Below are 25,778 nucleotides of genomic sequence, written 5' to 3' on the forward strand. Positions count from 1 at the left end.
GTTTGACAAAGCCAGTCAGTCTGAGGAGGGTTTTTAAAGGAGTAAACCACAAACCAGGGGAGTGGGAAGGGGGGTGAGGGGTTGTCAAGGATACATAACATAAAAATAGTGGAACATTTCAGAGGAACTCACCCTAAATGATTTAGAGTTATGTGAAAATTACTCTGCACACTCGTTCTTCTCAAAAATGTAGTTTTACCATGTCATTGTGCCCTACCCTGTCATTACCAACTATTTCAGGTTAACTATTTTTCACTTGTTCCAGCTATAGCCCCACCTAGATGACTTGCATCTTTCTCTGTGGTCAGGAATGTGTCTTCTTGCTTTGGGCTTTCCCTACCCTGAGGCTTGAGGAATGTTAATCCAGCAAGTGTCCTCTGATTCAGGGATAATGTCCTCCACCCAGAATGTGTCCCCGGGCAGTGAAGGCCTGAAATCTTACATTCAGTTCCGTGTTCTGGAACCTGCACTATTTCTGCTCAGGTCTAAGGGCAAAGAAAAAGTCTACATATGTTTCATAAAATGGTCTTATAATTTTTCACTCTACAATTCCATATGCTTAAGAAAGGAACAAAACAAATTGCAGAATTGAGAGAAACTGGACTGTTTGAAAATCTGGATATATTATTTGTTCCAGGTGTAGGGTCAGCAACTGATGTCAAGATTAGCATCAGAAAGACACAGATCTCACTTGTCTGCTCACTGATTTGTCTATGTAACCTAGCAACACTTGGCTCACAGGAACTTCTCAAAACTTTGAGTGAATGCAGGAGTTAACCTCTTGCTGTGCAAAGCAGAGCAGGGGATGGTTGCAGTTAGGTGTGTAACAGTGAATCAAAGTTTTATTTATAAATAGACATCATTAGGTTCACTTATTTTAAAAGCAATAACACTGGTGATTTTGTTTTTAAATGATACCAACATTTACTAGATATCAACAAAAATATTTAGCCAGTTTTTCCAAGATGCTTACAAATCCGTGAGAAAAATGGATATCCCTCTTTGTAGATGAGCAAACAGGATCAGAGAGATTAAAAATTTGTTGAAATATTATTTGCTCTTTTTCAAAAGTGAGATGTGCCTGGGTAGTGGTTCACGCCTTTACTCCCAGGACTTGGGAGACAGAGGCAGGTGGATCTCTGTGAGCTCAAGGCCAGCTTTGTCTAGGACAGAAGGACTCCCTTACATAGAGAAACCCTGTCTCAAGGAACTGAACTTTGGTCCATTGCAAAAGCAGCAAGTTCACGTAACCACCTTGCTTTCTCTCCAGCTGTGTTAATGTCTATAATGTGCCTTGACCTTCTACCTATTTCCAGATGAAGCAGTCTCATCAGGGATTAGCAGAGACCAGCCAGAGGTTAATGATGGTGGAGCACTGGAAGCGACCTACTGCAGAGCCTCTGCTGATTGGGCTTTGCTCAGTTTCTGTAACACTGGAGTGAGGAATGAGAGGGTGAAGAAGAACACAAAGCTGACTGTAGAATACTGTGGAAAGATGACATTCTAAGATCTTACTAAGTAATGAGTACTAGATCCATAATCCAATGGGAATGTGATTAAGCTATGATTTTCCCTGAAATTTATAATTGCTGCTAAAAATAAACTTATAAGCAACCAGACAATACTTCTGTTGCCAAGGAAACTGCAAAGGAGTGTTAACCAGAATCGTTCAAATATGCCAATGTTAATGCCCAACTGATCACAGTTTAGATTAATTATACATTTTATTTCAGGAGAAATGATAGTTATTAATTTATATAAGTGTCTAAGTATCATGATCAAATTTCCAGGCTGGACATACCTACAAAATGACCTAACCATGTCATTTCTAATATAGTCCCACTTTTTATCTTGGACACATGGTATATGGAAAGGTTACCTTACCTTTAATCTCTTAAATATGTGATTAGGTAAAGTGTCACAGTTAGAGAAAATTCTTAATCACAGGAGGGAGGAGTGGAACCCATTGGATTCAACCCTCTGCAGTATGCAAGTATTTATCCAAAGGCTATTTATAGCCCAGACATGGCACAAATGCTTGTTATGATCAAAGGGTGTGGTAAGTAAGCAGAGGGCAGTGGGTAAACTCGACACTGTGAGTGTTTCAGTGCTGACTTTTGAACAATAGCCTCAGAAGAATGGCTGTGAAAATGGAGTCTAGTGTTCCCACATCCAGATAAGCAACCTGCAGAATACCTGCTTTAAAAAAAAAAAAAAAAAAAAAAAACCCAAAAAAACAAAAACAAAACAAACAAACAAACAAACAAAACGCTCCTTCCTACCCACTTAACTTCTTCATTAAAGACTCCAGAAAATATATCAGGACATTTTCTTCATAAGTTGGATAACACTGAATTGAAAATTGATTTAATTAATAAGTAAGACTTTAATATTTTTTGTTACTTTAAATTCATATTAGTATTGGACTGAGCTGCTTCAGTTAAACCTGTACCCAGATTCTCAAATGAAGATAACTTGATGCTTCCTGCCTAAATACTGACCAGGTTTCGTTTTTACTAGCATGACCCACACACAAACCGTTCTTTACTGTTAATGAGAACCTAGATACTTTGCTTCTCCTACAGAATAAAAGAAAACTTCTAACTCCTCAAATCTATTCTCGAAAACACCTTTCATTGGCCTTGTTTGGTCAGGCATCCTTCCCTTGAACCAGAAAATTAGGTGACTGGAAAAAAGTTGGGTGACATATCCTTTAGAGAAATTCTATGCTTATAAACTAACCAAAAAATTGAAAGGTAAAAGCAATTCTATTGTAATATGCAACATTCTAAAACATAATATCTAGAATGTAGGAATACATTGTAAAATATAATATCTAGAAAAGCATTTAGCATAGAGTATTTCCTAAATAAATGCTCACAATAAGATATAACCGATTTTAAACTTATATGTATAGTTGCTGGCTTTTAGTCATTTTTTTCTAGGGCCACACGTAAAGATAACTATGTTGAACTTAAGGCAACTTTTAGTTACGTCTAATCAAAATGTTTGAGTTAGATATAACTCAAAGTTTAGATAGAATTCATTCTGTGTTTCAGAAAAAGTAAATGACATTCCTCAGGAGGCCTAGAACCTAAATTAATGATAATCTTGTGATGAAAATTTTCTGAGTGATTATCATAACACTAACAGATTTTTTGGTTCATTATACTGGTAATTGCTATGGAAACCTAACACAATCATTTACTCCCAAGTCCTACCTTCTAACAAAATAAAAGTTCTCACCCAAAGTCTCCCCACCAAAATATTTAAGAATAAATACTGCCCTAAATTCAATCCTAATTAGAATGTATCCTTAATCAGTCACTAATGGGAAGGGAGATGGGGAAAATCATTGAGGATTTGGGGGAAGAAAGAGGGAAACCAGAATATAGTCTCTTAAAAATTAGTGAATGCATACAATTCACTAATTCAGAAGGATAAATATTGTATGTTTTCTTTCATTTAAAGAGTCTATGTCTTATATGTGAAAAGGGCAAAAAAAAAAAAAAAAAAAAAAAAAAAAAAAAAAAAAAAAAAAAAAAAGAAAGGATATAAAGACATGAATATGGTCAAAATACAAAACATCCGGAAAAGACTTTGTCTTTGTGAGAGCTATATATGAAATTCAAAAAATATTTATAAAGGAAAAAAGCAAAAAAAAAAAAAGTATTTGACCCAGAAAACATATAAATCCAAGAAAATGGATGCTCAAATACTTTTCATGGTCTTTTATGTATCACCAGTCATTTAAGATGGTGTTTTAAAGAGTCTTTTATATGAAAATTAACATCTGATTTGCATTTCTGAGTTCACATTGAGTTATTTTATTGGGCCTTCAGATTAACAAAACCAGCAGGTGACAAATTTTGTTATGAGTGAGTGTTGCCTTCATAAAACAAAGAGGAAAGAATGAAGGAATTTATAAAACCTAAATTTGACACCTGGGAATAAAATTCTAAATATTGAGTGGTAATGTTTTGCTCCTAGTAAAGCATGAGGGATTTAAGCTTAGTGAACTGATGACGACAGCCTTAGTGAATGGAAGTGTTTCTTAGCTCCAAAGAATCCAGGCTGCTGAGTAGCTACTGTGGACGGAATTATTTTTAATAACACTTACTGGTAAGAGAAAGGGGAGAAACCTTAGACAGGCACTTAGATGTGACTAAGGCAGGTTTATTTCTGATTCCAAAGCACTAGAGTGGAAGTCACGCCATGACTCAGAGTATTGTGATGGGCCAGCTGTCCACAGGCTCCTCTCCAGCGTGTGTTCGAGCATCTCCATGCCAGACAGAAGACTCACCAGAATGTAATTGCGATGAGTTCACTTGCTTGACACAGTTTCCACATCAGTGGTAGAGAGGACCATGTGGTGGTTTATCTTCAGCACTTCCGCAGGAGTTGGCAGTGTCCCAGACAGCATGAGCCACGGTGCACAGACCCATTTGTTCTTGTTCTGCCTGCGTTGCTGCAGGGAAGGACACCAAGGACCACTCTCAAAGAGCTGGTGATTTCGAACACATCAATCTCTTTTACGTTTCAGGGAGCAAGTGGTTCCCGGGGGCAGAAACAGCTTCCTTCGTTTAGCACCTTTATTCAATGGCCATGTCTTCCTTGTCTTAGGATTACTTGGTGAAATCAGACTAATCTAATAAGATACATAGCATGAAAGTGACAAGTCATGCTTATTGGGATGCCACATCATAGGTAAAATCCTTTCTTCAGCTAGGGCCACAGTTGTCTGCTTATGTCTTTTGCTTGTTACTTTGAAATTTAGCATCATTAAGAAATGTTCCAAAATGAATAGACCCTAAGTCTGGGGTAAACACATATCACAATATTTTGTATTAGTGCATTTTTTTCAGTTAAATTTCTGAATATTGACAAGGAAAATATTTCAAAAGAAGAAAAGGAAATAAAAACAAAGGAATTCATGAAGCACTACACATTATTTTTCTAAATAATTGATTATATTTCTCTTTTAAGCTATCATTTATATGTGAGTAGACATAAGACTAGCCATATATGCCTAAGATATCCAAATATATTTTATTTCTGAATAGACCATAGCTATCCAAGATTATACGTCTAAAAATTACCGTTTAGGTGTATTATAACTAGGCCCATAATTAAGTTTAGATTGATTGTTTTTAAAATGTTGTGAAACAGTTATATTTGTTTAATAATTCTTTTGTGTATTATCCCCAACCTCCCAGGAAGCTCTCTCAGACTTTACTGTCAGGATTAGGTCCCTTTGGGTATGTTACCATGATGCCTTGTCTTTTATTTATCTAAGTTATTGCATTTTATCCTGTTAAACTCTGCTACACTAGTGGCAGAAACTGTTAGTTCTTCTTGGACAACTCAGCATAGAGAAAGCAGCTGATGGGTGTTTTACAGTGTTACACTGCAGTGTAGATCTATTAATAGATGATGGGACAGTCTGATCAGTTATAAAAACTATTGTATAACAACAAAATCAATGCAATCATTTACTTCAGTGGATCCTTTAATGATTTATTTCATGGTCAACAGAGTTAAAGCCTTGAGTTAAAACATTTGACTTCTCTTCAAGATTATACATATTATCATATGAACCATGTGGATAAGATAAAACTTACAATTTTCTTTTTAAGTTACAAGTATTCATTCATTTATTATTTATTTAGTGTGTGTGTGTGTGTGTGTGTGTGTGTGTGTGTTGTGCAGGCATGCACACACAGCACAAGTGTGCAGATCAGAGAACAAGAGGAAGTTGGGACCCTCCTTCCACTGTGTGGGCTCAAGTGATGATAGAGCTCAAGTCTCCAGGCTTGGTGCCAGTTGTATTTACTGAGCCCGAGTTGTTCTTGATAATTAGATACCAAAAAAGGAAAACCGCCGGCCTTAGTTATTTCAATATTCAACTCCTGAAAGCCAGAACAGAAAGAGGGTGTATCACTTTATACTGAGAATGGAAAGTCAGGAGGCTTGCGAAACGTGATTCGGTTGCTTCCATGGAATATTGTCAGACCAATAGGAGCTGGTGAAGAACTTTTATGGACAGTATAAATAATTTGAGCCTTAGACATCATTACCAGTTGATATTTTCTTTCCTTCGGACCAGCTGTTCAAGAGCATCCCGGAACAGAGCCAGACACAGTTGAGACTTGGCTGGGACCTAACACGAGGCAGATTCCTCTGCAGCGATGTCGGTGTTAGAAGAAAGCCGGCCGTTTGCTCAACAACTATCTAATGTCTATTTCACGATACTCTCCCTTTTCTGTTTTAAACTTTTTGTGAAAATCAGCCTTGCCATCCTCAGTCATTTCTACATCGTAAAAGGCAACCGAAAGGAAGCCGCGAGGATAGCAGCTGAGTTTTATGGAGTAAGCCAAGGACAAGGTACGTTTATGATAGCAGGCTCCTGTTTCAAGTTGAGGAGAACTATCATTTGATCTGCAATCCAAGAAAACATCACAGGTTCTCTTTATGGGATATTTTGTAAACTTCAGCGGAAGGGAGTTCTTGTAACTTACCTCATTGGCTTCATGAAAAAGAAAGTTGCTTTTCAGCATAAATGTTTGGGCAATATGAAAATACAGCATTAAGTATTGAGGCCCTCACCTAGTAGTAATCATTTAAAAACTTTAAATATTTCACTTGCCTCATCCTTATTTCAGAGAATAATGAAGAGATAACTGATTTGTTATTTCTCCTTTTGCATATGTTAGTGTTGTAATATTTTAAACAATATATTAAGTCATGTAGAAAAGTGTTGAATCAGACCTGGTGATGCAACATGTAATTCCAGCCACTCAAGTGACTGAGGCAGGAGGATTGTAACCTGAAGGCCTTTATAGAGTTCAAAAACAGCTAAAGTAGTTTCCTGAGACCCTTTCTTGAGAACTGGATGGAGGCCAGGGGTGAGGGGTGGGGTTGGGGGTGGGGGGTTGGTGTGCTATAGCTCAGCATGAAAGAGCCCGCCTAGAATTTGAAAGACCATAGGGTCAGCCCTCAGCACTGAAAACATAACTAAAATAAAATAACTATTACTAAAAGTAAAGGGTTTCAGAATTGTTTTTCATTACAATTTTTTAATTTTATTGTGAAATAAAACAACAATATTTTGGCATGTATTTTTCCAAAGGGATTGAAAGTGCTTTGCTTAGATTGTGGACAGTGTTTATTACTAGATAGGATCATGAATAAGCAAATTTGATGTTTGTACAGTCAAGTGTATCAGTGCTTCTTAGAGTAAATTGAAATCTGAGACGAAATGAAAACTGGTGACGCTATTACTACTCACAGATTTTAAGTTTTATAAGACCATTTATTGGAGATATATTCTAAATAGTAAAAATGATTCACCTGTTGGTTGGAAAAGTGACACTTTAATTTCTTGTAATCTTTCTATTTATTTCTGATTTTGAATCAATCAAGGCATTCACCAACATTGTGTTCCCTGATACCTCCTAGGCAAATTAAGTGTTCAGAATCAAAATTTAGCATCTCATAGTTAGAAAATATAACATTTTTAGAAAGAGCACTTTAAGCTTGTGTTGAAACCTATTTTCTTATTTGTTCTGAGTGTTTTTACGTAATTCAGTTTAAAATCTAGACCACTATTGTTGTGTTGGAATGTTGACTAAAGATGGGGGATCGTCATTGGTTTGTGGAGAGGATACTGTTTTCCCATATGAAAAGTTGCTCTTGTGTAAATGGAAGAACTTGTGTACACACACAGTGAGGAAAATCTAAGTGCTCCATGAAATTCTCGTAGGGAAAATAAACCCTAGATGAAAGAGGCAGCAACCCTGTATCCCCCAGCACTGATTCTGAATTAGCATTTAAAAGTAGCATCTTTACCTTGTGATCCAGTGAGAATTAAAACGTCATTTGGTAGATGCACTATTTGTATACCAAATGCAAACACAAAAATCGATTGTAAAACCTAAGTCACACTTCCAGACATGACTAAGCAAACTATGAGGTTATAAGATGATAAAAATGTATCGTCACAGGAACCTTACAGCTCCTTATTTCAGTTACACCTTGTTTCTGTTTTATGAGATTGATCTTAGAGAAAGCAATGAAATATTGGCTAAAAAGAAGAAAGATGTCTGTGCCTTGACAAACATGTCAGAGGAGACCAGTGAGACATCTTTCTGTGCATCTTGGCAAATAAGAGAACCAGTCATCCTCCCATTATATCATGGCATGCTCAATCAGATAATTCCTGGGCATATGTGAATTGGGTTTCATGTTTCATTGTCTTACTATAGTCCTTTCAAAAGTATTAGAATTGTAAGAGTTTGTCCCAGATGGTAAGATGGAAATCAATACTCACTAGTAGAAACACATTTCCCGAGAACAGAGTTTAAAAAGCTCTGCTGAGATGATAAGATTTGCTCTATTTAACAAAACTTCTCCTTTTCAACACCATATATTATTCACTATATATTTAACACAAGGGTGCTTCATCGTAATTATTACTCAGGATAAGCATAATTGTGCCCAGTTTTATTTTAACATTAGGAAAATAAGTCAATTGCCTTGAAAAAAAAAACTCTATTTATTGTAGGTTTTAAATTTTTTAAATTGTAATTATACTATTTCTGATTTGCTTAGGTCTAGTGTTGACTATCCAGGTTTAATTATTTTTGCTTAATCAAGCAGTTTCCTCCTCCTTTCTTAGGCTGTTACTATCATTCCTCTTTGAATTGTGTTCTTCATTTCCATTCCCAGGGTTTAGTCAGATTGCTCCCCAAAATTTCTAGAGTGCAGTTGCCAAATCTGTGAAGTAAGGCTGATACGTGTAGTTCATGTCTTTCATAATAGTGGGGATGTTATTGATTGGACCTTCAGTGTCTTCAGTAGGAACTAAAGAAACCCTTTGCTTACCCAGTTGCTATCTCCAGGTAGCTCACTGTGTTAGACAAATGCAGGCTATTCTGTTGTTATTGCTCTTGGTGTCATGAGTTGCTAAGCCCTGTTCAATCAAGCTTGAGATGGTCTGATTATAAACCAGAGACCTAATGAGCTAAATGATAGATGAACTGGCTGAAGACATTTCCTTCTTAAGCCCCGAAGAACTCCAGGAAGCTTCATAACCCTGCCTTTTCATCTCTGAAGTTTCTTGACCCCCACATCACATTGAAGGGATCATGTTTTGCTTACCTTCTCTACTTTCCATATCATTATTGCTGTTAAACCCTCTGATTAGAGGACTTTCAGAGGACTCCAGTTGGAAATTTGCACCATTCTTTGAGATTGACTGTCAGACTAACAAGAATTGGAATGTATTTTCACCTGTAATATTAAACAGTGAAGAAAATATAATATATAATATTGAAGGGTATGTTAACTTAATAAACATTCTCAAGCCCTTGAGAAATATATGAAATACCAATAAATATCCCAAGGACATGTTGAGATCTCTCTCTGGTCTTAAGGGCAGTATTTGTCAAGTTTAGTCAAAGGTTGTAAGACTTATAGAAGTTTTACATTCAAACAAATGGAGACAGTTCTAAACATCTGCTTCTCAAGTCCCCATGATATGAAGATGATAAGGACAGAAAATATGTTGCTCTTTTGTTTTTTCAAGAGATACAACACAAAACAATCACTCTCAGATACACTAACAGAAGTGAATCTAGAGAATTAAGGTGCTTTTTCACACTTGGACATTCAGAAATATTTTCCCAGAGAAGGCAGCTGCGGAAGGACCACAGGCATGAATTTCAGAATGCACAAGAGAGAAAATAGTCCTAGGAAAAGTAAAGAGTTTGTGAACTATAAAAATAACAAATTAGACTCATACATTTTGAAAGATTTTGAATATGAGACTTGAAATTTTTCAGTTTTCTGAAGGTAATCAGACTCATTAGAGTTTGGGTGTGAATGAAGTTGAAAAGATAAAAATAATGTAAATAAAGCCATAATTTATTACAGAGTTACATTGTAGTAATTGTTGAAGTTGTACAAGAAGACATGTTTGCAATAAGTAGACCAATTTGAACATTGCCAGAAGGATATGAAGAACTACTTAAGTCTCTCTCTCTCTCTCTCTCTCTCTCTCTCTCTCTCTCTCTCTCTCTCTCTCTCTTTCTGTGTGTGTGTGCATGTGTGTGTGTGTGAGAGAGAGAGAGATTGAGAGATTGAGAGATTGAGAGATTGAGAGATTGAGAGATTGAGAGATTGAGAGATTGAGAGAGATTATCACAGTGAAACAACCCCCAAAGAAATAACGTGAGAATGAATGAGATTAAGCCTAAAGCCCAACCTAGGTATTCTAGAATTACGTTAGCATGTTGATCAGAGTGGGCATTGAGCACCAACATAGGCAATGTTCATATCATAAAGAGGTTGTTTAGCTGTCTTTTGAGTCTACTGGGCTACCTACTTCACTACGAACTGTCAAGAGAAAGCAGAACATAGCAGAGCTATGGTTTTAGTTTTTGTTGTGTTTATTTTATATATGACTTCATTTATTTTAAAAATCACCAATTAACTTTCTGATTGTGGTTTGCTCCCTGCTGCAACAACTGGCTTTTCCTCCAGAGTTTTAAATTATCTGAGATTTTTAACACTTTGAATTAGAATATTTATCTCATTATCAGTGTTCTTTATTTTGAGCCATTGGAGTTACAAACACACTTTGGAAGCAGGAATTTGCTTCAAAATGTTTTTGATCCTTCAAAGCCATAGACAAAATTCTGTACTATGGAAAATACCTCAGGGTAACATGTCACTGTGAGTTTGAAATTATCTGGGGCCACTGAAGCTCACAAGGAAGTCCTTTTGTGGTTGATATTCTCTTAGGAATTTAAGATGCATGCAGATTTATCTCTGTGATTTTGAGTTTGTAAGTTTCTGAACTTAAGTTTGGCCTCATAGTTACCATCGACCATGTTGTTGTTGGTTTTTTTTTTTTTTTTTTTCACACATATGGTTGAGACTTGAAAGCAGAATATAATATGTATATATTATGCCACCTCCAGTCACATGTTAAAGTGAAATGTCATTTTGAAAAAATAATGCAAACAATGTATAAAAAGAAGTTAGAATTCTAACAACACTGAAGTCAAGATGTCATACAAGTGTAGTCCAACTAAACTATAGCCCTAAGCTACTTCATACCTTTTCTCTGTATTGATAAAGCCTGCGCTGTGTTTATATCCACTTTAATGACTAAACTTTACAGTAGCTGTTAGCCATGTCAGAACTGATATTCGTTCTATCATTTCCAAAGAATAGTGGGTTTTTTGCTACTGTGTGATTATTTATGAGCTCACTTATGATAAGAACACTCGTCATCTCAACAATGAATACTTTCAGGAGGCAACTGTGATGACTTCTTTAGTGATGTCCATTATATTAATGCATAAAAACACCCTGAGCACATGTACTTAATTTAGATAAAGTAGCTCTACATAGGAAGAACTGAAATCAAGACCTGCTCTTCAATAACAAATGACATCACATTATACTCAAACATGTTTTGATTTGTCCAAGCTCCATTATATTTTAGAATGGAGGGACATCTTTTCTAGAAGAGGCTATTGATCTCTTTTGAATTAAAAAAAAAAAAAAAACAGTTTGGGAACAAAGTTCCGAGTTTATAAATGACTGTCAGATTTTGATATGTTTATAATTCCTCCTGCTATCTTTGGTGAGAAACAGTAATTCTGCAGTTAAAGAACCTGGCTTAGCTCATGATAGCTTCAACAGGATAAATTTTGCCAGGAATTCTATCTTTTCTTCTTAAAAAAAAAAATCCTAACTGTTTATTTTTGTTTGTCCAAAGTCAAAGGTACTATATTAGTCTAATGTGGGAGAGATAAATAACCAAATTATTAAAGACATTATACATGATATTTTACAAAGTTAACCAATTGCTATGGGAGTATGGATGAAGAGGACATAGCCAGGAGTAATCTTGCCTGAGACACATCAGCTCCAAGCAGTACTAACAGTATTTATGTTCTCTGTCTCAATTGGGCACATGTTGACTTTCATGGTTTCTTCAGAATTTCTAATTCTCTACTTTCGTTCCATATTTCTTGTTCATTTATCTACTTGTCAATTCCGAGTCATATATCTCATACATAAAGCTTTACCCAAAATTCATTTCATTGCTTAATGTTCCTAGGAAGGGCCCATGCTGGTATTCTCACTTTTATTAAAAAATGAAAAAATGGCATGCTCAATCCATAAACTTATAAAAATTTCCCATCAATTCAGACAGGAAAAAAGTAAAAAAAAAAAAAAAAAATAAGTTCTTAACTTGTTTCCAGTATTACTACTTTGTTTAGAAATTGGTAAAGGCTTGAGCTATTTGTTTTACTTGTTAACATAATTGAAATAGTTCTTAACTTGTTTCCAGTATTACTACTTTGTTTAGAAATTGGTAAAGGCTTGAGCTATTTGTTTTACTTGTTAACATAATTGAAATAGTTTTCACTCAACTCAGCCCATCAAATATTGGATACCACTTTATTCCTGACATACCGCTGTGTTTACATTGTAATATGCATAAGATATGCCTATGTACTTTCTAAACACACAATATATTAAATGTTATATGTTTACATTTACAACATATGTGGTATAATAATTAATAATTTACTATGGGATAAAATGAGACAATGTCACTAAGAGCCAAATGTTGCATATATAAAATAACTAAAAAACAAGCAAAGGGGCAATTCTTAAAGTGCTGAATTGAACATGACCACATTTTGCAATTACTGCTATCTTAGAATTCAGGAAGGGAAAAGAGTGAGGTCTATATATATAGAGATGACATAGTTTAAGAGTGAGAATATATGCTTATGAAGAAGTATAAATAAAACTCTGTTGCTTACAAAGAAAAAGAGGGTAAATTAAAATGAGAAACATAAGAATTCTGGTTTATTTTTTTACCAAAGACTGAAGTATGAGTCTTAGAGGTAATTATGACTCGTTGAATAGATGATGCACCCTTTCTCAAATCTTGGATCCAAGCACTCAGTGTTCTTTTCAAAGCTCTCTAATGTCTTTACTGGATTAAGCATATGAAGGTGTCATTATCTGACAGTAGAAATAATTACCACCATAAGTACTTTGTAAAGTCCTCATTGTGATGATTCATTGTGTCATGTTATACAATGTGTGAAATACATATGGAAGAAGGTGGCTGGCCTCCTGGCTATGGGCATGTCCTCATAGTGGCCCCATGGGTAGTCCATAGATCCTGTCAAAATTTTAGTATACTAAGCACATTTTCTAAACTAGAGGAAGTTTTTCTCAGTGAACTCCCTGCCCAAAGTGCTGTGATCAAGAAGATATTTATTGATTTAGAATGTCTGTTCCTCTAAATCCACACTAAAGTGAAAGGGAAAGATGGAGGAAGGAAAGGAAAGGAGGGAATAGGGATGGAGAGAGGAAGAAATGAAGGAAGAAAGCATGTATGTATGGGCTGTGAGGCATGTATAGCATTTCTTCTTTACCAGGTACACAAGGAACCGTTTTTCTTTCCAGCTCTACCTTATTAATGCTACAAAGTAAACCACAGTCTTCTTTCTATACTGGGATTGGCCATTTGCTACAGATAGCATCTCTGAGTAAGAAGTTCATGTTAAGATCAATGACAAATTGAATGCTATATAATTCTGTGATCACATAAAACCCCACTGGTTTCTTTAAGAAAATAGTTTGAAAGTTACTATATTGTATTTAAGGGAGTTCTGAGAGAGGTGAAAAGACTAAAAGGCTAGGGTGGTGTAGGGAAAATAAGGTTTTCGTGAGCTCCTTTGGCTCTTTAGCTGAAATCTATCTATCTTCATGTGTCTTTCTAAACTGGGCAATAGGCAAGGTTTTCTTCAAAGAATAGGACAAGATAATATTTACAACCACATCCTACTCAATAAGATATAATTTAACTAATTGTTGTACATCATTTTTAAGGAACCCAACAACCTTATAATCTGGCCAACCATCACCAGACAGCCATTCACCAGTCTTTGGTGGAGATTAAAAGAACAGTTAACATTTTGGGCCCTTCAGGAATGTGCCTAACTGTGAAGTGGCATGAGGGCAGCTTTTCTCCAACAGAGCAGCTACAATTTCCATGGCACCACTATGTACCGAGGAAAATAGAAACCTTCAGAAACACATAGACTCTTTCCAGAAAGCTTATAGTCTTAAAGTCCGGGCAAAGAACAAACAAACTGAAATGTAACACTGGAATGCCTCTCGTGTTCTTAAATAGAAGCTCTGGCTCCTATCCCCTGTCAAGTGTGCAGCGTGAGTCAGAGAAAAACATGACAAATAGTAAACTAAAGTTTATTCACTGAAAATCTGTCGTTCTCCATCATAATGGCACAAAGTGCCTCATTAGAGCCAGCCAGGTGAGCCTGCTCAAGTGTGAGAGGAAGCCATCCACCTAAAAAGGTTTAATTCTACCACAATGGTGCTTGAACTATGAGATCAGAAGCAAGAATGTCCCTGTGAATCAAGCCAGTAACAAGTAAACACATCCTTGACTAACCACTGAGAAGAGCTAAAAAAGATTCATGTTTTCTGAATCCTATGTTGATTACTAGGAAAATAATAATGTTTACCACCCAAGTAAAAGCAAAAAGGACTTTTTAGAATGAAGTTGCATGGTATAGATAAATATGACTGGTCTTGGAAGCTTTGTGTCTTATTTTCTTCTTGAATTTGATTCACAACAGTAAATTTGAAAAATGAAATGCTAGTTCTTTCTTAGTTTGAATACACAGAAGACAATGAATACCATCTTCATAGAGGCTCTTCTAGAATCATAAGACAAAAAGTCGAGTAAAATCTTTGATTCTTCTTTCACATCTATCATTCCCAGTTCATACAATTATGATGAAATAACTCACTGGCTATGTTTTATGACTTCCTTCTAATTGAAAAAATAAAAGTCGACAAAACAAAACTCTTCTGAAAAGAATCTCCTGAACTCCTACAGTGACACTTGTGTACCTAATTGACTCAGTATTCTAAGAATATGAGAGATGGAGGAGTCTTTTTAAGTAAGTTGAGCAATTAGACTCTACTGAAACTAATTTTATTTTTAAAATTTTGTCTATGGAGGTCAACTGGATTAAGCAGTGGAAATAATTATTTAAAGGTCAATTGTATTATGTTATACAACTAGAGAATTTAATCCTATGGAGTTCATTCTGTTTAAGTCTACACAATTAAGATGAATACTTATTTTCATTTTTTGAAATGAAAATATTTTTAAAAGACAAAATATCCATGAGAAAAAATTGTACTTAGCACATACTTACTTAACCTGGTGCTCTTGGCACAAATACAACTCCTGCCAAGTGCTTAAGTCAAGAATAAGTGATCACAGTATGACAAAAAGCTGTTTCAGGACTATTCCTGTTCTGAAGATGGAAGTTATAGCTTCCTAGACAAAATTTCATTAGATATTTGAAATAGATACTCACAAATAGAGGAAAAGCAATGCCTTAGATGTCAAAGAAACTCAGCAAATACTTGTAAAATTAATGAAAGGCCCTAATAGAGAAAATGGAAATTAAACTTACATTATGGATGGCTGACAGACACGATCTGTCATGGTTCTGGCCTTCTTTAGGTATGTGATCCACAGGAAGTAGCTTAATGTCTGTGGGCCTCAGTTTCCTCTTCAGGAGAATTAAAATAACAATCTTTACTCCAATGGATTAGTAAAACTTAAATGAGAGATAAGTTGTCTAAAATTACCTAAACCACTTCCTACTATATCTGGCTTAGAGCTTACAGTACATAAATGATTCCTTTTTTCATATGTTGTTATTAAAAAAATTAAAAAATGGTATATAACGTGCTGTAATTTAGTAGTAAAACTGCTGATAGGTTATTCTATCTCAAGTGGTCAGCTCTAAACATGTGCGTAATGTGACATTAATTGGATCTAGTAGGGGTGTGTGTGTGTGTGTTCTCACACAAATGCTGGAGGCTACCCTAAACATGTCCCTTTATGAGCTCTCTTCATTAGACAACATCTACTGTTGTATGTGGTATTGAAGATTATGCATAGTTTTACTTCCCTAATGTTCTATTTACTGGTTCAGATGTGTTAGCCTGTAGTGCTTGCTAGCAATTTCCTATGCTGGGAAGAGCATAAGGTAAAAGCAGATACCCTAGGTCCCCCTTCTTGCTTTGTTCTCAATCTTGGTGGTAACTTTAAGGATAACACTTTATCTTTCTTACCATAAGTTTCATCATTAAAATGCCTTAGACAGGACAGTTGTGTTGAATCCCATCCAGCCACCCCCATTCTCAGTGACGCTTTCTGTAATGATCCCGAAGCTCACTTCAGTAGGTGATACTTTGTATGCGTCCTCTGTGTTAAGACACCATCCTGCCTTCCCCAGCACCCTCTGTCAATCCTATTAAGTTCGTAAGGCTTTTTGAAGGTATTTGTGAGTCTGGGAGTAGACAGTTCCTAACTCTGCTTTTAGTTATAACATGCCATAGTTCATATTTTGACTTGTAGTTAATTATTTCTGTCCCAGAAAAGCTTTCAGCCTAGAGAGCCGAAGTTACCTCTTGCTCATGATCTCACAGATCCCATTGCTACAGTGAACATTCAGAATGTCCTCAACAGATCTGCAAGTGGTGGCTATTTTAGGGCTCTTCCTGTGGCTTTGCAAATGATATATACTTCCATCATTTACTTCCTCTCTGTTATCTTCCACACTGAGTTGGAGCATGCTGTGGGCGAAATCACTCTTGTATTTGCATATGTTCTCATCACATCCACCAAGCACACTTAATGTGCTTAGAAAATGCTGCTAGGTCTTTGTGTGTGTGTGTGTTTCTTTTGCTCCACAAAGATGAACATTTATTTCTTGGAGTGCAAGGTGAGAAATACTATTTTTCTTATTGTTCTTACCAGTAGAGCAGAAGATGTAGACAGTTAGAGAGAGCATGGAGACTCAGTAACCCTCAACACGGAATGAAGGTGATCAGATAAAAACATGTGTGACCTCTCTTTTCCTTAATGGAGCTGTATGTTTCTTGATAATGGCTTCTTCTATTTTAAAATCATTCTAGCTGTGTTGCTGTTGTTGTTGATAGGGTACTTGCTAAGGCTTTGTGCTATGTTGCCTTCATTATGCTAGAACTACTCTTATTTTTGTGATTTTCTGTATGGAATTGGCCAGACTAGAGAACTTAGTGTAAGGTTTGCTAGCAGCATGTTATGGTTTGTATACATTCAGCCCAGGGAGTGGCACTATTAGAGGGTGTATCCCTGTTGGAGTAGGTGTGTCACTGTGGGTGTGGGCTTTGTCCTAGCTGCCTGGAAGCCAGTATTCTGCTAGGAGCCCTCAGATGAAGATGTAGAACTATCAGCTCTTCCTGCACCATTTCTGCCTAGATGCTGCTGTGTTTCCACCTTGAAGATAATGGATTGAACCTCTGAACCTGTAAGCCAGCCCCAATTAAATGTTGTCCTTTATAAGACTTGCCACGGTCACGGTGTCTGTTCACAGTCGTAAAACCCTAACTAAGATGCAGCATAACAAAGTTGTCAGTTTTACCCCATGAACTTACTGTGGGATGGTGGGTTCTATGGCTGCTTGTACATGCCAATAGTTCATTCAGACATCCAGATCTACAGCTAGCTAAGCTCCATCTGGTCCCCACCTCTATCCCATTTTGATCAGCCTGTGTCCCCAAGTCAGGCTGACAAACATTCTCAGTGACGCTTTCTGTAATATCCTTCACACTCAGAGAGATAAAGCTAATAGATATTTACAGAGGGAAATTTTAAGTATTCACTAATTAAATCCAGCAGGATGAATTAGCTTTCAACAGATTTTATTGTGAACATTTTCTATTTGAAATAACACCCTGGTTATAAATTGGGAAGAAAAATATGAATAATGTTTTAATGCACACAAATTTGCTTTTATAAAAGAGCGCAAACTTGTGACATTTCCCCCAAGTAAATTATTTTGAAGAAAACCACAGACATTTATCAGTTAATCAGTAGAAAATGAACAGATTGAATCCTGGCATTCCTGCATTTTCTTTTATTTATTTATGTTTTATTTTTGGCTGGTGGTCAAAGCTAGAGTCTTGTATGTACTAAACAAGAGAGTTCCAGACAGTTTCATTCTTAGGCTCTTTGATAGTATTTTGATAGCTTGGCCTCAGAAGCAATGGAATTAGAAATAAAATATGAAGATAATCAGGGATAATTCAAGAATGGTGAATTGACATAACTAAGTAATGAATCGGATTATGTATGCTTTCACATCAGTAAAAGCCTTGGGGTATAGATAATCGAATTTATTAAGACATTTCCAGTGTAACATATGAGATTACGTTTTTAAATACTTAATTACCAGTAGTTCTCTATTGATCTCAAGGACACCTCGGGAAATACTTAGACAACAGCACTCAATTCAAACCAGCAAACCTGTGGTAGACATTTTCTAGTTTAATTTATCAAGACCTTCTGGCAGTAGTGACAGGATAATAATCAGTCACTATACCTAAATGAAAGGAAGACATGATGGCTCCAAGGTGAGGCTGAGGAGAAGGTTTTAATGGTAGACAGAGGGAGAGTACAGCTGCAGGCATTAGGAAGAGCCCACAGCAAGAAGAAAAAGGAGTAGACTTAACCTGGCCATGAGAAGAGGTGGGTGGTGGTGGGGGGTGGTGGGCAGAGAGAGGATCAGGAGGACCAAGAAACCAAAGAGAACCAAGAGATCACAGACCAACCTAAATGGCAGGGTTATAAACGAATGAGAAGCTGGGGGGGAGGGAAGCCCATGAGCTGAAAACATTTAGGGTAGTGAGTAGGTAAGGAGGAGCTGAGAGGAGCCAGGGAGCCAGAAGCTTTTATAACATGGACTCGCTGAAACAGCCTAAAGACAGAATGCACTTTGCTATGCTAATAGGGACCCCAGTTAACCATTTAACCTATTTTTTAATATATATTTTTTTATTTTTTTATTTTTTTAAATATTTTATTTATTTATTTATGTAAGTGAGTACACTGTAGCTTTCTTCAGACACACCAGAAGAGGGCATCAGATCCCATTATAGATGGTTGTGAGCCACCATGTGGTTGCTGGGAATTGAACTCAGGGCCTCTGGAAGAACAGTCAGTGCTCTTAACCACTGAGCCATCTTTCCAACCCCTATTTTTTTTTTTTTTTTTATTTTCATGTACATTGGTTTTGCCTGCATGTGTTTCTGTATGAGGGTGTCAGATCCCTGGAAAAAGAATTACAGACAGTTGTGAACTGCCATTTGGGTGCTGGGAATTGAATGTAAGTCATGTAAGTCGTCCGGAAGGGCAGCCAATGCTTGTATCTACTAAACCATTCCTTCAGCTTGGACCTGATGGCAGCACCCTACTTATATTTGTTAAATTTTACCTAGGTTGACAAAATTTAGATCCTACTTATGTACCATGTCTTCTCAAAATTTTCTCCACCCATAATTAAATGTCTTTTGCCACACTGTTTATTTAGGCATAGGTTCTATCTTGTCGCTGCTATCCAGCCATCTTTTCTTTAAGTGTGACTTTTAAGGAACCTATGTCCTTTTCTACCCAGTCTGAGAGGAAATATCATGGACCACAAGACCGGCCACTGTAGGTTTCACTGACTTTTGAAACAGAGGCTAACTGTTAGATAACAATCAGTCCAGACACTCCTTGTGGGGATAGACTTGCCCTCAGGCTCAGTCTATCTATCCCCATTGAATCTCACTGGGCCACAGACTTGGAGCTATTCATGTTTAAATAAAATAGAATAGGGAGTAAGATGAAGCAAGAATGGGCCTCAGGAACATCTCCTAGGAATTGGATGGACACATGGCCTTGTAAGGAAGCTCCAACACGGACTCTTGGGAGTAAGCCATGAGGCTCTGTAAGGGTGAACACTTGCCACTGAGAGGTAAGACATTCTGAGGTGCTTCTGTGATGGCATAAAGTGAAGAAGATCTTGTCTAGTACTCACTGACCCATCAGTAATTTGGATGACTAAATAAACATCTCTTAAGGATGGGAATGTTAGAGTTGAGAAAGTGGAGTGAGGGCAGAGAGGTTGTTCACAGGGAAAAGTGGTTGTTATGCATGTCCAGCACCCTGAGTGCAATCCCCAGAGTGGTGCATGTGAGACATGTAGATATATATATACCACACACACATAACATACACACATAACATACACACACAACATACACATACAAATACACACATGATGCACACGCACATTTAAACACACATAGCATATACACACAAACACACACTTACAAACACATAACACACACATACCATATACACACATAGACATAAACATACTGTATACACACACAAACACACTCCATATATACAAATAAACACACCATTTTACATACATACAAACATATACCATATGTATATATATACATATATGCATACATAAAAACACATAAATATACAACATACACACACCACACACAAACACAAACCCTAAACATACACGCACATTCAAACACACATATACACAGACACACACAGACACAATACCATATATACACACAAACACACACAAACACATACCATATATACAAGCACACACAGAGACACACACATACACACATACCACATACACACAAACACAACACAAATGCACAAACACATATACTATATATACACAAACATAAGCACACAAACTCAACATACACACTCTTCATATACACACAAACACTATATACACACAAACGAACACACACATACACTTTCATACAAACACACACACAGACACAAGCGCACCAGATACACAAAATATAATAAAGAATAAAAGACACTTTTTAGTGTTTTGGGGGGATCAGAAGTGTATGTTGTATATATTATTTTTCCCAATAGTAAAGGTTATATAAATTAAAGTATCTCCTTAGAAGCAAGTTTATAAATTGAGCTCCTCTATGGAAAATAAAAACTGTCAGCCTATGCTTGTTTTTATAGTAAAATTCACTTTTCCTTGATTAGGGTACTATGATTATAGTGTGAAAAAGTTAGATACAGATGCCGAAATATTTATGGATAAAATGATATACTGAGATTTTCGCCAAATGATCCTGGAAGTGTTTTCAGAGGACATTATAGATGACAAGACAAGACAAACTATGAGTTGGTAATTGTTGGCGGGTGATAATGGTTTTGTGGATGTACTTGAAACACTGCTTAGTAAAACACCGGGAAGGCGTCAATCTCGATGGAAGCAGGGTCTTTTTCAAACAGTGGAAGAAAAGCTTCTCTGGATCCAAGTTCCATCATTCAGAAATGTCCTCAGAAATGCTAATCTGGGGATTGTCTGACATTCATTCACTTATCTAAACAGTACTTCTCAGAAGCAATAGTCTCTCCATGTGATTGGCTATGCCAACTTAACAAAAATAGTTTAAATTTGTGCCTTGAATTCAGATTTTTTAAGTGGTCAGAAGGTAGGCACACTTTCTATTCTTTTTTTTTTTTTTTTTAAGTTTTATTCTTGCCTAATCCTGCTTTACATTGTTATGTAGATCTCATCATAATGCTTCAAGTTTTAGCTTTTAGGCTTGTAGTGTCTGAAAGTAGGGATTTCTGCCCTATACAAGAACTTCCATGTTGTAGGCTCCTAGTAAAACTTGTCTCACTTTAACCTCAGTTTCTGATTGGAGATTGGTGATCACACCAAAGGTTTCTGTGTATTCAGGCACATTGGCGCTAATAAAAGTGGGAGTAAAATAGCTCCTGAGAATAAGGTCGGATCCTTCTGTATCCCAACACTATCCTTATAAATACTGGGTCATCTAGTCCAAAGTATATCTTTGTTGCTTTTTCTCTAAAATTTAGAAATTTGGAGTTCATCGTTTTCTATGGGATATAATTTTCCTTAATTTTCTTATTGTTTGGTTTTATCTTGATCCTTCTACCTACTTAGAAGACCAGCTTGTTTTTTTTCCATTGGAACTGGGGAAGATCTTAGACTCCTTTGTAAGAGAGGAGATTACAGAGTCCATCCTTATTTGCACACAGATAAGCAACTTCTAAAGGGTTCTGGGTCAAATCTTTACTGTGTTTTAATGAAACATGCAGCTAAGCAGAGCATGCATAAAATGATTAGACTCTCTTCAATCCTTTGTATTTTTTAACTGAATGATCTATAACACATCTCTTAATCTGTGAAGTCATTTTTTAAAAATCTACTTTTCTTCTGAATAATTTACAATAATTAAAATGGAAACAAAAATCTGCTTCAGTTTATCTCAAAGCCAGCACATAACCCAACTCAGTTAAGTGTATAGACATGGTCAGATCCAATGTTTTATGTTTTAAATACACATTTATTGATTAAAATAGAATTTTTTATCACACACACCCTCTGCTTTCTCCCCTGCTGCCCTCCAATTCCTCTAGTCATCTTCCTCAAGTTGATATTTTTGACTATTCTTCCCTCTCTCTTTCTTTCTTTCTTTCTTTCTTTCTTTCTTTCTTTCTTTCTTTCTTTCTCTCTCCCTCTCTCACACACATGTATGTGTGTATAAGTGTTTATATTTGTATATGTATATATGTATAAACATGCATATATATGTATATACACATATATACATATATATATATATACCTTTGAATATATAATATTTGATTAATGGTATGTATACAGTTTCAAAGCTGGCCCCTCTGCACTGGAAAACCAATAAGGGTGTTCATTCTTAGTAGAAGCTGATTCTCGTTCTCCCCGAAGTCGTTTGTTGCCCACAGTTCTTTGTCTAGGAGTGGGACCCTGTGATGTTTTCTCCCTTCCACATTGACACATCCACTGATGTTGTCATTGTTGGTGTCTTGCTCATGCAGCCATTTACAAGAGAACTGGATTCCCAGAAGACTTCCTGGTACTCCAGCTCTTGTAGACATTCCCCCCCCTCTCTTCCCCAGTGTTTTCTGAGTCATGTCGACAGGATCTGTCGTTGTTGTATCCATTGGAGCCAGGCTTCCCAGGATCTGTTGATCTCTCTATTGTGTGGTTTTCTGTGATGGTTTCCATTTGCTCCAAAGAGAAGCTTCTTAGATGAGGAGTGAGAACTACATATATCTGTGGGTATAAAGATAGTATTTAGAAAGTAGTAAGGAATTAAGCTGGTCTAGCAAAGTGTTGATAGTAGGTTGTTTGTTTTGGTTTGGTTGGTTGGTTGGTTTTATTTTTTTTTCTCCTTATTGCACTGGAACACTGGAAATTTGTTTCCATCACCAGAGCCATAGAGAAACTTCTGAGGTGTTCTTAAATTTCATACGTCAATTACTCTTTTAAGTGGAGTGCCATTTAAGAGATAAGGGCCTGGGAAGTAATGTAATCACTCAGGCTTTGTAATCATACTATACACAGTATAGACAGACAGTTGGACACAGAGATAGTTCAGTGTAATGCATTATATCTACAAACCTTTTAAGGACAAAATTACTTCAGTATTTGAAACGTCCTGTATTTATTGTACACTAGTAAAAAACATGGAGCTGAAAAATCCTGTGCTTAAAACTGAATTTCCTTTCATTGATTTAATTACTTTTTAAACAAAAAAAATATTTACTTTTATTGTAAAGAATCCCTGCTTTCTTTGTGAGACTAAACTATGCAATAATGACCCAGTAGTTAATTATCATTGACTCAGGTTGAACAGCAAAGACTAAATAGATCTTTCTAGCCTTTATTTCCTGGGGGGAATGGGCTACCCATGCAAATTGCCCAAGATGAGCTGTCCTACCTAGGCCCCTCAGTGGTAATCTATTGTTCCTAAAACTCATGTACTAGCTTTTCTTGTGTGTATGACTCATAAAAACGGAATCAAAGACTCTTATAGTTAGAAGACTGTGATAACAGCCACATGATCTATGGTATAGGAAATGAAGGTGGGATATCTTTAGGTGACATTTCCAGAGACATCCTAATAGTAAGCACAGAACTTGAGATAAGAAAAACATTATCTTTGGTATCCTTTAGTGACTCATTTGATGTAAATACCAGCTCTGTAATGTAGCAGCAGATGTAAACAGGTAGAGCGTGGAAACTCATTTTCTTTATTAAATAATCTTTTTCCCTCCTACTTGACTTACTGCAGGGAGACAGAGCTCTGGTTTATTTCATTTCATCTCTGGGCTGATAGCAGCTAGAGCCTTATCGATGATAGTAACAAAGTCTGATGTCAGGCTCTGTCGCCAGTATTCATCTGGGCAGATCTCTGTCTGTTAATACCCGGTAATATGATGCGCAGCTCAGTTAATCCTTGGAGTCCCATCACCGTTCAGTTGCTGTTCTTCCCTCCATCATGAACTGGGAGCCCTGCTCAGCTTTATGTGCCAGCAAGAGAGAACAGGCACATGTTTACTTTTTCCTCTCACCCCTCCAGCTTCTCCTTCCGTTACCTTTTAGGGTGAAAAATCTCAGCTGTATTTAAATTGCCTGCCGATGTCTTTTGGTTTAGAAATGACCTCTGGGAGAAAAAAAAAAAGACACAATAGTGACCTGAGCCTACATAAATAGGATGTGATTTTTAAATTCTAACCTTAGATTCTTACAAGCTTAAGGCATGAGCTAGATACCACTCGATCCTAATGTGCATATAATGCTTATGTCTGATGAGGATGGGGGCAAGTTTGATCGCTTCTGAGCCATATGACTGTGAAGTTCTGTCTGCAGCCATTATCAGTGGACAATTTTCCATTGGATTGACTTGCATATCACAGAAATAGGATTTGACCTCAAAGCAACCACTTACTCAGCTTCTGTTCTTACCAAGAAAAGCCATTTCCGTAATGTTTTTCCATTTTGGATCACACAAAGAGTTAAACATTTCTTGCTGCCGAGAGAGAGTCTTTGCTTTAAAAATAGCAAACGGTACAGCGTTTCTGGCCCTTCCCCCCACACCGCATCTACCAGCCCCTTTCCAACTATTTCTGAATAGCGTTCAATGTCGAAGCCTTTCTCCAGGCAGCACACGGGAACCTTTGTGAAAGTCTGAAGGGAAGGAAAAAGTAGGTAGAAAGCCAGATGCTGCTATTTCTTCTGGGTAGAGCTCTTGTTCTTGTGACACCTGCTTGTTACAGACCAAAAACACCAACCCAAGTATGTCTGCAGACATTGCTGTTGAAGGGAACAACGGCATTAAGCAAATCCTCATGAAAAGAAAGCTAGCAATTGTAGAGGAATGTTCTTCTAAGCGAAAAGCTAGCTGGGGTATTCTGACCAGTCAAGGTTAGTATAGCAGGCCTTGTAATAAACTATGTTGACCTCTTTTTGCAAATACTAACTTGAAACTGTGGGTGCTTTCCAGAATGTGGATTTTTGAGGTGTGACTGTATGGCATGACATAGGACTGCACCGTGTTCTCATCTTTTAGGTTTTTTTGAAAATGCATTTGCTGATTCTCCACTTTGATTGTATATTAAAGACGATGGTAAACTTTTAGAGTCTGGCTTAATCCTCTTTTCCTTTTATCAGGTAGCAGCTCTAACTGGCATAAAAAATGGAAACAGACTATTATGCAGGAAAAGACTGGATGCAAGCAATATGGACATTTTAAAATCATGTAAACTAGACCATAAGCTGGAAGGATGGTTTAAGTAAGAAAATGAGTTTGAGGACCTTGTAGGAATGTCCTCACACTTTGTGAATATTAATAATAGAAAAATTGTGTGAAGTATAAAGAAGGATGAACATGGCAGTTAAAAGTTCAGTGATTGGGGGAATTTTATGTTCGCAAATAACAGAACACCAATATAGTGCATAAAA

At 36.6% G+C, this 25,778-nt stretch overlaps 1 protein-coding gene across 2 annotated transcripts in view; it reads left to right on the forward strand.

Moving 5' to 3' along the window:
- The first annotated feature begins 6,059 nt into the window (after positions 1–6,059).
- Asb5 (ankyrin repeat and SOCS box containing 5) overlaps positions 6,060–25,778 on the forward strand; it is a 38,128-nt gene continuing 18,409 nt past the window's right edge. The window contains exon 1 of one of the 2 annotated variants that reach the window (XM_034520413.2): positions 6,060–6,384. In XM_034520413.2, coding sequence (XP_034376304.1) covers positions 6,189–6,384 — 196 coding nt within the window. In that variant the 5' untranslated portion in view covers positions 6,060–6,188. Of the gene's footprint in view, positions 6,385–24,988; positions 25,242–25,778 lie in introns of those variants that run through there. The other variant, XM_034520414.2, reaches the window with a different exon arrangement.

The sequence above is a fragment of the Arvicanthis niloticus genome, chromosome 16, assembly GCF_011762505.2.
Source record: "Arvicanthis niloticus isolate mArvNil1 chromosome 16, mArvNil1.pat.X, whole genome shotgun sequence".
NCBI lineage: Eukaryota > Metazoa > Chordata > Mammalia > Rodentia > Muridae > Arvicanthis > Arvicanthis niloticus.